At 45.5% G+C, this 13,557-nt stretch overlaps 1 protein-coding gene across 2 annotated transcripts in view; it reads right to left on the bottom strand.

The window, feature by feature from the left end:
- BAIAP3 (BAI1 associated protein 3) overlaps nt 1-13,557 on the bottom strand; it is a 152,129-nt gene that overhangs the window by 20,081 nt on the left and 118,491 nt on the right. For both annotated transcript variants that reach the window (XM_029577623.1, XM_029577624.1), the window contains 6 exons: nt 10,843-10,899; nt 9,557-9,654; nt 6,353-6,404; nt 4,859-5,010; nt 3,677-3,800; nt 2,156-2,299 (listed from right to left, as the gene is read on the bottom strand). In XM_029577623.1, the coding sequence (XP_029433483.1) occupies nt 2,156-2,299; nt 3,677-3,800; nt 4,859-5,010; nt 6,353-6,404; nt 9,557-9,654; nt 10,843-10,899 (627 nt within the window). The remainder of the gene's footprint in view (nt 1-2,155; nt 2,300-3,676; nt 3,801-4,858; nt 5,011-6,352; nt 6,405-9,556; nt 9,655-10,842; nt 10,900-13,557) is intronic.

Here is a 13,557-nt window from a genome sequence, read left to right as displayed (position 1 = left end):
ACACCTACTGAATAGCGTTTCTATGATCACCGGGTGATGGAGAAAGAGAGAGAAGGAATAAAAAAACACGGTGCTGAGGCAGGGGGACCCTTTCATGTTTGCAAATGGAAGCCCAGAGCAGGGACGGGCTCTGATTGCACTGGAATTGCAAAATAATTGAAGGAAGCTGCTGTGCTGAAGAAAGAAAACGGGGAAAAGAAAAATAGTATTTGCAAAATTTGCCATATGTCTGTTAAATGGAGGGGCAGCAAAATAACATTTTTGCATGTGTGTTATTAAATGCTAAGGGCCTGATTTAAAAAAACATTTATAGGGTTAAAACTGGGACTTACCTGTGTATGTGGGCTTTTGAAAATTGCTACAATATGTGCCATTGAATTGTCCTTAGGACATTCACTGTAAGTGCACTTTAGGCACGTAAATGGCTTTTTGAAACTGCTATGACAGTTTGTCACATTTACAAGTGTAACTCCTTTTACAATTTCCTCCCAAGGTAATAGCTGGGAATAAACCTCAGATAGATTTGAGTGCAGAGTCCCTTTGGGATCCCCACTAGAAGGCCCTAGGAAAAGACGCGGGGTAGAATGCGTAAGAAAGGAGCAAACTGCTTGCTACAGCTCCCCCGTGTGGTGGCTGCAGTGGCGCACTCCAGCCTGCCTCAGAGATCCGAGTGGCAGTTCTGGTTGGCTTTTGAAGGAGTAGAGCCTGTTTCTTTTGGTTTGCTCCAACTATCCAAGCCCATCCTACTGAGCACCTCCTCCCCTCCCCCCGCACACACCTCCGGACTCACCAAAATGTCCTCTGTGATCTGGCGAGGGACCCGGGCTCGGTGGCTGCCATTATTCAAAATGACACTGGCCACTATTTGCCCCATCATGTGATGGGGGCTACTGGTGCCATTGGGTAGCTCCTGTCATCTGATGGGGCAAAGGGCGGCCGGCACTATTTGTGACTTTGTGGAGGGATTTAGCTTTGGGAGAGTAAAGTTCAGATGGATTTGAAGGAGCTGGGGCCCCCAGATTTCTCTCAATGGGTCTGTGTGCTGCATTAAAATGATGTATTAGTGTGCAGGCTATCCAGATGAGAGCAGCTGCTTTCTTTGTCAGTGCAAGAGATGAGGGGCTTATGATGGCAAAATCTGGGAGACCTCGAGCTGCTAACTCCAGAGACAACGCACTTTCTTACCAGGGAGAAACCTAACTCAAGAGGGCGGTACAGCGTCTCCTCCTGTAGCAAAGAACTGGAGAAATACTGTAAGCGACCCAGTTCCTGCGGAGCAATCAGCGGGATGATCCCAAAATGTCATTCAGTGCTGTGGCAACAAACCTACAGCAAATCACATTCGCTGTCTGATGCAGTGCCTGCCACGTGTCAGAATTATTACATCTGAATGAAAAGAGATGAAATTTCACTGGCGCTGCCGTCCTCACGCATGGCAAATAAGGCAGGTGCTTCAGAGCAGCTGCTCTCAGAAAGGTTCCGCACGTGCAGGGCCGGTGCGTCCCATCAGACAAACTAGGTGGTCGCCTAGGGCGCCAACCAGTAGGGGGTGCTACTGGAACCTATCCTGCTCGCAGCAAAGAGGAGTAGAGATTCAGTGGGCCGCTAGAAGCGATCAACCTGCTTGCGGCCCAGAGAAGCACACACTTGGCAGGCATGAATGAGGTAGGATTTGGGACCGAGACGGTGGTGGTGTTGGGGACACCTAGGGAAGGTTCGCTTAGGAAGCCAACCCTTGCACTGGCCCTGTGCACATGATACTACCTCAGCACAACCCAGATGTTGCCTCTGCTTATGACCGATTTATTGTACCTGAATTCCAAAATTGCTATTCCATGAGCAGGCAACTCTGGACCTGGAGTGCCACAAACAGGTCTGGTTTTCAGGACATTTACAATGAATGTGCATGAGGTATATGTTTGCATGCACTGCCTCCATTTAAACAGATAACTTGCAAGTTATCCATCTAAATGGCTTTGAATATTGACTTCATGTTGAACAGGGCCAAAAAATAAAAAGCAGTTTGCAAAATGTTTTGCAACAGTGGTCATTTTCATACAAATTGCTAATCTCTGGTCCCCCTAAAGACATTGACATTTTGATCAAGAGCAGGAAACTGGAGCTGACAGACTGTCGATTCATTTCTGGCACTTACATCAGTAAGCTGAGTCATAAACACGAAGGCTTCAGCAGAGTCCGGCCAGGCGAGCTGCACCCAAAACTCTCTGATCTGGGAGAAGCAGGTAGTGACATCCACGGCAGAACAGCTGTGCTTGGAAAGCGAATCCACGTACTCCAGCTGTTGCAACAAAATGGTGATTCTGGGTAACAACAAGTCATGTTAACGTTCCTCGAGTACACATGGTTATTTATAGCAGAGAAGACAAACCTGCACCGGAAAAATACAGCCCTCACCGCAAAGCCGACTGCCTTCAAATGGCGCGGCTTAAGATCAGCCATTCTGAAAGAAGTACCTCATGACGAGCTGGGCTTCCTAAACCCGTCCTGGGGACCCCACAGCCACTCGGGTGTTCAGGATCTCCACAATGAATATGCATGAGATACATCTGCATATACTGAGTCTCTATGATATGCAAATTTATCTCATGCTTACAGCAGTTGGTGTAACTGGGTTTAAAAAAGGTTTGGATAAGTTCTTATAAACTGCTATTAATTAATAAGAAATAGTAGCTTGGGATCTATCTAATATTTAGTACTTGCCAGGTACTTGTGACTTGGATTGCCTCTGTTGGAAACAGGATGCTGGGCTCGATGGACCCAGTATGGCATAGCTTATGTTCTTATTGTCTATCCTGACTGGCTGTGGGATCCTCAGGACAGGTTTGGTAAACCCTGATTTAGGGCTCTCATATGCAGACTGGGAGAAAAACCTCACTGAATCGCACCCATTATGACATGCCAGATAACTGTGCATGCCGACTCAGTGATGAAATGGACAACACGAATAGAGCAAGTTGATATCCTCCCCGTTTCATTGTCATCATGGAGATACTAATCCAGTTCTTATTTTATAACTCCCATCCCAATGCATTCAGCAAGAAAAGAAGGACAGGTCTGTACTGGGATTTCAAACAGAAAACCAGGAATGGCCTCACATCCCTATAAGGAACAGACTCAAGACTGGCAGCTCTGTACTCAACCTGGAGGAAGATAATGCAAGCTCCTTGAATAATCAAATGGCCTTTGCTGCTTTCCTATTCTTTCAGTGGCTTTAAAATGCATTTCTATAGAGGACCGGCAGTGAAACAGAGAAAAGGAACAAATGAGAAAAAAAACAACAAATCAAGCATATGTCTGTGAGGGAGAAAGAGGCAGGCAGAATATGAAAGCGTGGAAAGGAACGAGTCCAGAGGAAGCCTGCTCCACTGGCAGGTGCTGGGATCAAGGCAGTAATCCTCCTGTTTACATGGGCCATGTTCCATTATTGACACAATTCATAGTAGCAAATCCACCTTAAATATTAAAGAAAAAGCTGTTCATGACGTTGCAAGCTGCATTTTGAATTTATTTAAACACTTAAGACCGCCGCACTGAGAAGACCATCTCGTATTTCCATCCTCATCCCGGGCATAAAACGCACACACAAAACTTCAGTGGACAGAGCAAGTTTCAACAGAACAGAGACCTAAAATAGTTTAAAGTAGAGCATAGTCACCTTATCCATCTCCACAGCCATCTGAATTCTCTCACAGGTTTTCTGATACACTGTTTGCAGCCACATGTGGATTGATGTCTGGAACCACTCGTGGAACCCAGCCAGGGCTAGGGATTTGTTGTCCCTGCAGAGAGAGAGAGAGAGGGCAACTTAACTTCGATGTACGAGAAGAAATATCTGGCATGGAAAAAAAATACAAGAAAACTGGAAAACGGCAGGCTCTGATTGACCAACGGCCCAAACCATGCAACTGCAGCACGCGACACCATCAGACACTGCTACGTGGCGTTGACATTTCTAAAACCTGCTCTGTGATAAAGAAGATGCTGGAGTTTCTCCTCTGTGGGTCTGCTGGGACCGCCAGCTTCTTAGCAGCTGAGTTTTCCAGGCATTTGACTTTTCCCACAGCGCTGATCATCTTTGCCTTACCGCAGAAGGCAAACCCAGCCAGATATGTACAGAGAGGAATACAATGAACGGTCAATCCGGATCTTACGGGTGGAGTCAGCGAGGGAGGAGCCAATTCAAAATCGCTTATGTTTTAAGAAGGAAGAAAGGTAGTTTGGCGCAGCTGCAGGAAGGACAGAGGAGACCACGGAGGAGGCAATGAGTTTGGTAGAGTGGTGGAAGGCCCTCCGAATGTCTGCGTCTTCTGGCAGGGGGGTGGGGGGGGGGGGGGGAGCTTGAGTTTCAGAGATAAAGGACAGCAAGTGAAAAGACTTGGAGATTTGTGAGCTGAGGAGACAAGGGGGAGTGAGCTCAGAGAGGGTTGTAATCACCATTTTTCCCCCCTCTCGGTTATTGTTCAATGACAAGAGCATATTACTAAGATCAGACACGGCCTTCCCTGTACCTGACATCCTTAGCTGGCAATGAACTGGAAAAAGAGAAATTTAATTTCATTGACGGAGTACAGATCTAATCAGAAAACCGAGCAGATAAGACCCAGAAGTCATATATCAAACACGCACACCGAACGGGGAGTTCTTTTCGGGATCACTTTTCCTGGGCTCAGACTCTTTAACCTGACTTTTTTTAAAACTCTCATAAAACAGACAGGAAACTATCTGAATAATATTTCTGTCTGCTGATAACAGGACATTGTTTCCTCTATGTGGTCGGTGCTGCCCCGACTCTGAAGAGATTTGATGCACAGGGGCTGGAAAGCGATCGTGCACTCACTTTAAGGGAAGAAACTCCATAAAATGCTTCAGTTCATTCAGCGTGATGTAAAGCTCAAACAAGGTCTCCCCCATGCTGTGTGTCATTCTGGATCCCTCCTGCTCCGACCCGGTCCTCAGGTCCTCCATGGCCATGCTGACCTCATCAGCCACCTGTTGCGAGCACGTAAAAAGAGAGATTTATGAAAGAGGAACAGGATATGCCACAGGCGGTTTCGATTTTACATCTGACACACGGATGACACCGACAGCAATCAGATGGCCGGGTTCGTGAGGTGTGTGGGCACCACTTTGCTTCTGTAAGTTACTCTTCTGCCTGTGAATGACATCAGAATGATTTTATACCAGTTTTGGGAGGTCACTATATATTGTTACTGGAATGGCTGGGCTAAGTGAGCTGGGAAGGGTGGGGGGTTATAAACGGGGGCAGCAGCTCTGCCTGTGTCAACGCCATTGTGGTGCCAGCGGAAGTAAATTCCAGTGGCCCGGCTGTGTCATCGCAGGGGGACCACCCCGCCCACGATGGCCATGCCTTTGGAGGCGGAGCCCAGCCGGCTGCAATGTCAGAGAGCAGCCAAGGGGGGAAATCTGTACAGAAACGGAGGAAACATCCCCTCCCCCCTCCGATAGTTGTTGCATGGAAGTTCTGGGCGCTAGAGTCCAACAGAGGTTGGTTCTGAATGAGCTGGAGGAAACTGCAGTGTTTATATCAGTCCAGTGCAAAGGTCTTGGAGATCTTCTTTGTCTAACGCTAGGGTCACTCCAATTATCCCCTATGGGTTAGGGGGAGAAGGAGAATAGTGGAAAGTTGCTTTTCAAGCCTTTTTTTTTTCAGGTGTCAGGAGAGGCCGGCAAGTTCCTCCTCCTCTGGACTTGCGGCTCAATCAGACCCAGGGCTGGGAGCCTTCATTTGAAGAACCCATTCACATCCCCCTCCCAGCTGACCCAGCCCAGTCATCAACTGGGGCCTGGGCTCCTTCCAGAACCCTGCAATTACAGGCTCTGGGTGTCCCCTCCCTCCCCCCACAGCATCACCTACCCCTGGGTATGGAGCCCAGGTTCTCAGGACAGCAGTGCTCAACACTGGCACTGAACACTGAACTAACTGTGAAAACAGGCATTGCACAAATAAGAAAAACTTACAGAATCAGCTGAAAATGGATTTTGAAAAAATGGTCAGACTGCAACAGTTGCACACTCCCGAGAGAACCTTAAGGTTGCAGAAGTTGCAACTTAATTATATTGGCACTTTCCTGGTGTCCCTACACATTAGTGCAAATCACGAGTGAGGCAGCAGTAAGCCACAGCCAGGTCTGCGATGGAGCAGATTGTAGCACGCGCCCTGCGGGCAAGATGCATGAGGCACAGTAAGGGTACGAGCTGGGCACAGGATCTGGGGGGAATCAGTGCAGCCCAGACCCCTGCCTCCCGGGAGACCCCCACAGCAGCAGAAAGGGACTGTGAAACCAACGCAAAGAGAATATGCAGGCCTTACCAGTTTTTCAAGCTGGCGGTAGGTAATACTGAACAGGTCCACCTTTACAATACTGAGGGGAAAAAAAAAAGCATAAAATGGTTGCAGTACCTGGTGGGAAATTCTTTTAAACAGTGGAAGGAGTCGATGGCCCATACTGCGCGATTAGAATCTTTTTGGAAAAGAGACTTGGCATCCCACAAAGTCTTTCACGCTCTCAAAGGCTATTTTCTTTCTGGGAATAAAGTTCTCCAGCACCGTGCATAAAACTCTGTACTCCTGGTTACCCAGCCCACCCCCGCTTGCTCGTCTGTAAACGTGCGCTGTTCTCAATAGGTGTGTGAATGTGTGAAAATGTGCGGTGTGAATGTGGTGTGCTTGATTATCTTCTATAGGGGGTTTTGTTGTTGTTTGGGACTGGGGGGAAAACAATTTGTAAAAATGTTTTGGATCATGAGAGATCGACCAGTGTTAATGGTTCTATTTTTCTCATGGTTGTTGATCGTTTTATCCAATGATCCAATAAAGATGAATTAAAAAAAAAAAAAAAAAAAGAGGATAACTTTAAAATACTTATCTGGTAAAAGAGAGAGAGAGACTCTTGGGCCAGTTAGTAACTTGAAATGAGGATTTGGTGGTGATCTAGGGTTTAGGGGCCAGTTTGACATGCAGAGTGAGATGTAGAACAGCACAGTAGACCTCGGTGAAGATTTGACATCATTTGGAGTGAGGAGAGTCAGACTAAGATGAGATTTCTTCAGTGTTCTCTCGCCCTAGCTTGATACTACCCTGCTAAGTATACGCGAGTAAATTGCCAAATTTACATGCGGAAATTGCTTTTTAAATAGCAACTTCCTCTCGTAAACGTTGGCCCTGGCCCACCCCTTTCTCACAGCTGCACATTCACGCGTGGACCCTGATTTAAGCGGGCATGTTGAGGTGTCTAAAATAGCATACACTTGCACGCATGATAAACTGCTATTTTTTTTTTTTTTTTACACGTGCAGCTTCTGAAAATTCACCTTTAAGGTTCTTGGTGGGTATTTGCTTTCGGAAAGCCTCAGCCAGGTAGTTAAAAGCAGTAGAATGACAGAACGTGCTTGATGTGCTTCAGTCCGATATTACATTCTGGGGGAGGGGAAGGAGTTCAGGGGAAATGCCTGGGAAATGAATATTGCAGTCCTTCCCAAAAATCTCTCCTGCTATAAGTATCAAGCTAAACATTTAGAAACAACCCACTGCCTTTAGGGTTTGGGTTCAAGTCACATGCTCTGGTGTATTTATTTATTTATTTATAGGCATGTCATATTCCGCTTTTCACCAAGAATAACCTCAATATCATTTCAGTTACCATTTAGGCATAGCTGTCTCCCCTAGGGTGCCAAATCCTCCAGCCAAAGAGGAACCTGCTCCTGCTTGCTTTGGGGGTCATGTATATCCCCCCAAAGAAATCACACATCTAATACTTTGCTTACAGTCCGCACCACCTCAATCACCCATGCACAAAGTGTAAAAGGAGTCACTATTGACAACCAGCTAAATCTTAAGAAACATATTAACAATACTATAAAAGACGGCTATTTCAAATTACACGCTCTAAAGAAGTTGAAACCCCTTCTCTATCAATGTGATTTCGCACTGTGCTGCAATCCCTTATCCTAACTAAATTAGACCACTGCAACTCCCTCCTCCTCGGCCTTCCCAGAGTGACCATCCTCCCTTTGCAGCTGCTGCAAAATGCTGCTGCACGTGTACTCACCAACACGCGCAAATCAGAACATATATCACCCCATCGCCCAGCGGATAAAATACAAGACCCTATCCATTATACACAAAACCCTATACACTGGAAACATGGACTGGCTCAGCAATTCCTTACACGTCCCCAAGCCCTCCAGACCACCCAGATCACAACAGGCTGCCACCCCACAGAAACACCTTCCTTAAAACGACCAAAGAACGCGCCATGTCCATAGCAGGGCCAGCAACCTGGAACAATATGCCCCCTGACCTTCGACAGGAATCATGTCCAAAAAAGTTTAAACAAAAACTTGAAACATGGCTTTTCTCACAAGCATTCTCCTAATTCATCCCCATGCAAATAAATCAATAGGCACCCTCCCCCCTGAATTCTCCAATTCTATCATATTTTGATGTATCCCCTGCTTCCTTTCCTTTCCTGATAAGGGGAATGGAACAGCTCCCCTATGAGGAAAGACTAAAGAGATTAGGACTTTTCAGCTTGGAGAAGAGACGGCTGAGGGGGGATATGATAGAGGTGTTTAAAATCATGAGAGGTCTAGAATGGGTAGATGTGAATCGGTTATTTACTCTTTCAGATAATAGAAAGACTAGGGGGCACTCCATGAAGTTAGCATGGGGCACATTTAAAACTAATCTGAAAAAGTTCTTTTTTACTCAACGCACAATTAAACTCTGGAATCTGTTGCCAGAGGATGTGGTTAGTGCAGTTAGTATAGCTGTGTTTAAAAAAGGATTGGATAAGTTCTTGGAGGAGAAGTCCATTACCTGCTATTAATTAAGGTGACTTAGAAAATAGCCACTGCTATTACTAGCAACAGTAACATGGAATAGACTTAGTTTTTGGGTACTTGCCAGGTTCTTATGGCCTGATTGTGGCCTCTGTTGGAAACAGGATGCTGGGCTTGATGGACCCTTGGTCTGACCCAGTATGGCAATTTCTTATGTTCTTTCTTTTCAGCAATTTCCTCGCTCAGGATCACAAATTATATTATACCTGATTATATTTATTAATTACCTCTCAGTCTCTTATTTGCACAATATTTCTCTATTAATTACGTTATCTAGATTGTCTCTGCAGTTTTATGTGTAAAGCACTGTTGCTATCTCTCCATATTTATTCCCTTTAGTTAAATATTTTATTGCTATTTATCATTAATTAGTTGTATTGTCTCTATTGTATTTTTCAGTTTCATATTTGTCTTCTCAGTTTCAATTGTAAAGCGCTGTTGCTATTCTTCATGTTAATTGTGAACCGACGTGATGTTACTAAACGAACGTCGGTATAGAAAATCATGCAAATAAGTAAATAAATAAATGTGCCGGCACAGCTTCAAAGGATCAATGGCATGGCATTCTGACCCCCCCGCCCTGCCCGTGGGTGTCAAGGTCTTAAATCCGGCCCTTATTAGTAATCCATGTGGCACCGCACTATGCCACGAGGGGAGGGTTTGTGCCACGTACCTGACAAACAGCTTGTTGTACACGTTGTGGCTCCTCTGTATGTCCTCGTGCACATCGTCTGCCAGTCTGACCAAGCACCTGAGCCGATCCAGCTCATTCTGCAACAAGCGGGTTTGTCATGTCCCAGCGCGCTCACATCGTACAGGCAAAGCAAGTGCAGTAAAGAACTATTTTGTCCCACAGCCACACCAGGTAAAACTCTGTCACAAATGTTCCTAGTTTACATTCAGCTTTCAGTAACAAAATACAAACGCTGAGGATGAAGTCAGAGCTTTGCCGTTACTTTTCTACAATAACTGCAGTTTTGGCCAAAAAAACCCCCAAAACACTAAAATGTGTTCTATTTTAATCAGCAACATTTCTTTAAAGAAGCAGATAGCTTTTTTTTTTCTTGTATGCAAATGACATAACATCTTTCCTAAAAAGCATTTCAAGGCCTGATTTATCAAATTCAGAATTGGAAGCCTGGCCCGATAGCCCAGCAGCAGCGCCAGGTGAAAACTCAGGATCCGATTCCTGCATCCTACTCCGGCTCCCTGGGCTGTCAGTGCCCAGAAACATTGCAACAACATAATACTCTTTATTTATTAAAATGTATATCCTACACGTGTCCTACATTTACGGCGGGTAACGCAAATACATACAAAATAAAATCCAAATGCACAACTGAGGAAATGTTGTACAGCTGGGAAACAGGGCTGGTCAGTCTAGGGGTGCAATCAGCTCATTATTCAGCTGAAAATCGAGACCAGCGGGAGAAAATCCTAACCTGTCCTGCTGACCCCTCAGCCAGCCAGAGAATACCATATGAGATAAATCCGCATGAAGTGGAGTCCAAGTATATGCAAATCTATCTCATGCATATTCACGGGGGATATCCTGAAACCCCGACTGGCAGCAGGGTCGCCAGGACAGATTTGGGAAGCCCTGACCTAGCTGTGCTTAAACAATGAGACCTCCCACTCCTGATATCTCAGGAGCGCACTTGCACTGGGTCCTACACCTGTTGGCTGGAGAACTGTCCATGCGACGGCCAAGCTGGACAGAGGAAGGGAAAGGGAATTTTAAGAAGCCTCAAATATCCCCCTCCCCCTAGTTAGTCTACGAATGAAGGTGCCAGAGCCTCAATAGTTCCCGGCAAGCTAGAAAAAGGGTCAAAGGAGAAAGCCCTGAACCCAAAACACCACAAAGCTGAAGAAATAATGACTGTGCTTTATATAATCTTTGATTTAAGTAAATGACTGGATCCTGAATCAAGCCGTTCTGCCTTGTTGTGGTGTACTCACCTTCTCTCTGGGCTTCTGTTGAGAATATATCGTCTCATACCATTCTAAGGTGCCTTTCTAGAACAGGAAAAAAGTCTGAAATTGTCTTACTATTAAAGACCAACAACCCAACCTCAGTTCCCACCTTAAAAAGATCATCAACTACTAACCATATATAGGGAACTCCCTAATGTGTGGTTAAAAGACAACAAAACATGTACTGAACCTAGGCAGAGAGATCGGTTTCTCATTCTTGCAATACAATGTTACAATGTTGGTGCTGCAAGTCGTGAGTAAATGGATGGTCTGACAGTCTTTAGGATCTTAGTCCCTGGTCACAGTAATGGCCACTTTTCCAGTTAAAATACCATAAATATAACTCCCAGTTTTCAAGCTGGGTCAGATTTTCTGTCTCATATCTGCTGTTCTCCTGTGTTTTTCATCATCTCTGATTCCGTTCCATCCGGGATCCACTTATTTGACCCTGACTGTGATCCCTTGGCAATTCAATGGGTCAGAAGAATTAATTTTGTTTCTATGGTGAAGACCCTCAGATTTGCAGGGTATAAATGTCAGTCAGAGGTTTCTCCTGACTCTGGGGTTCCAATACGCTCTCCCCCTCCCCTCCTATCTTTAGTCTGGGTGGATCACAGTGATTTTACTTTTCAAGGGCTCACCTGGGATATCTGAGGGAAGTTGTCATTTGTAAAACCTTCCATTTAGGCAAATGTCTGGAATGATCCATTTTGTTACTGTTAGGGTCCAATTCATGAAAGGTCTTTCCCATAGACATAGAATGGCAGAAAAGACTTAAGGTTTTCTCCAGTTTTATGTCTATGGAAAAATGTTTAGTACATAGGCAGAGTTACAGAAGGCTTCAGGTCATCAGGGACAAGGCTGAGCCAGTGCTGGTTGTGCCCTGTTGCACGGGTGCACTTGGATTGCTCATTTACTTTGTGAAATGATTGGATCTACCAGCCCAGGCATCCAAGAATGGCTAAACATGTGCATGGTGCCCTGGCACTCATCTGGTAGCCCTAAACATAGTGAGTTGGGCCCTAAGACCAGTCCAGGTCTCGGGACATGTCCAGCCAGTTGGGTTTCTAGGAAATGCACGATGAGATCAAGACTCAGCAGGGGGATCGGGGGAACGCTACCCAGGTACTGAGTGAAACCTAGCTGGCGAAGGCTGCTGCTGAATATACTTGGATAACTTTACCTGGATACTGTTATCTGGTGATATTTAGGGCAGCGTTTTCCCTGACCAGAGAATTTCGGAGCTAGATGGATACATTTTGTCCATGCCTCTGGAATGCCCTGCCCAGACTCTTTTTATTCAGCTAAATCTTGCCAGTGAGAGGGGTGGGAATTTCAAATTTCAATGTTTGTAAGACAAACCCTTTTGCATGTTGACCTCAACGAATGTATATGAGGGGTTCCAGCTAAGTACTGCTGTATATTCAGCAGTGCGGTGTGCCACTGAGCTGGATAAGTTTATCTGGCTATCTTTAGGACAGGTGTACGGGACATAGCTAAGGTAGTTGTTCTCCATCCGGTCCTCGGGACATACACAGCCATTCTGGTTTTTAGGAGATCCACAATGAATATGCACGAGAGAGATTTGCATGCCCTGCTTCAAATGTATGCAAAGATATCTTGAGCCTGATAATCAAAATGGACGTAGCCAGATAAACAGGACTTATCCAGCTAAGTGGCACCACTGAATATTCAGCTATGGTCAGCCGTCACCACTTAGCCAGATTCCTCAGGGGTGGGGAATGGACAGATTGGGGTTATCTGGCTAACTCAACTCTCCCCAATCTGTCCATTCCCCACCCCTGAGAAATCTGGCTAAGTGGTGACGGCTGACCATAGCTGAATATTCAGGGGTGCCACTTAGCTGGATAAGTCCTGTTTATCTGGCTATGTCCATTTTGATTATCAGGCTCAAGATTGGAGGCAGGGCATGCAAATCTCTCTCTGCATATTCATTGTGGTGTCCAGAGGACCGGATGGAGAACAACTACCTTAGCTATTCAGATTTTTGCTGTTGTTGTTGATGAATATTGAAAGGAAATGGCCGCATGGTTTTTGTCGCATGCTCTCAGGGAATTCTTCTTGCCTGTCTCGGTCTCACTCCATTGTGCTGAAAGCTCTCAATAGCATTTGTCTGTGGCATAACTGAAATGTTACTTTTTATCAAAAAGGGCTAAACCAGGGGTTCTTAGTTCTTCTGGATTCAGCTTTTGCTTTCTTTGAATAAAAGTGTACAAGATAAAGGCCAGCGTGGCTGTGAATATACAGTCACAAAAGCTGGAAGAGGCTTCCCTTTGAATTTTAAAGAGCTTTTTCTTCCTGACCTTCCCTGGGGCTCAGCTATTAGGCAGGAATTTTTTCTACCTCTGAAGTGTCAATCAGGGCCTCTGTTTTACATGGCTGGGATTTCACAGCCCTTTAGAAAATCGTTGTTAAAGGTGTAGGGGGTGCGATATGTGCATATAGTGCGATTTGTCACTGTAATTCTCACTTAGCTTTTTTGTTTTTTATAGGCTTATGCACGTTCCCTAACCTTCCACTACCCAGAACTGGCGCCTATCGCCAGCCATGGCAAAGCGAGGCCAATTTATATCACACTATGTAAATAAGCAGAGTGTGGATAGAGGATTAATAGTAAAACAGGACATAACGGCAGATAAAGACCAAAAGGGTCCATCCAGTCTGCCCAGCAAAATGTTT

This window comes from Rhinatrema bivittatum, chromosome 14 (assembly GCF_901001135.1).
Source record: "Rhinatrema bivittatum chromosome 14, aRhiBiv1.1, whole genome shotgun sequence".
Taxonomy (NCBI): Eukaryota; Metazoa; Chordata; class Amphibia; order Gymnophiona; family Rhinatrematidae; genus Rhinatrema; species Rhinatrema bivittatum.
The sequence above is the reverse complement of the archived record's forward strand: the minus strand, read 5'-3'. Positions and strand labels throughout refer to the sequence as shown.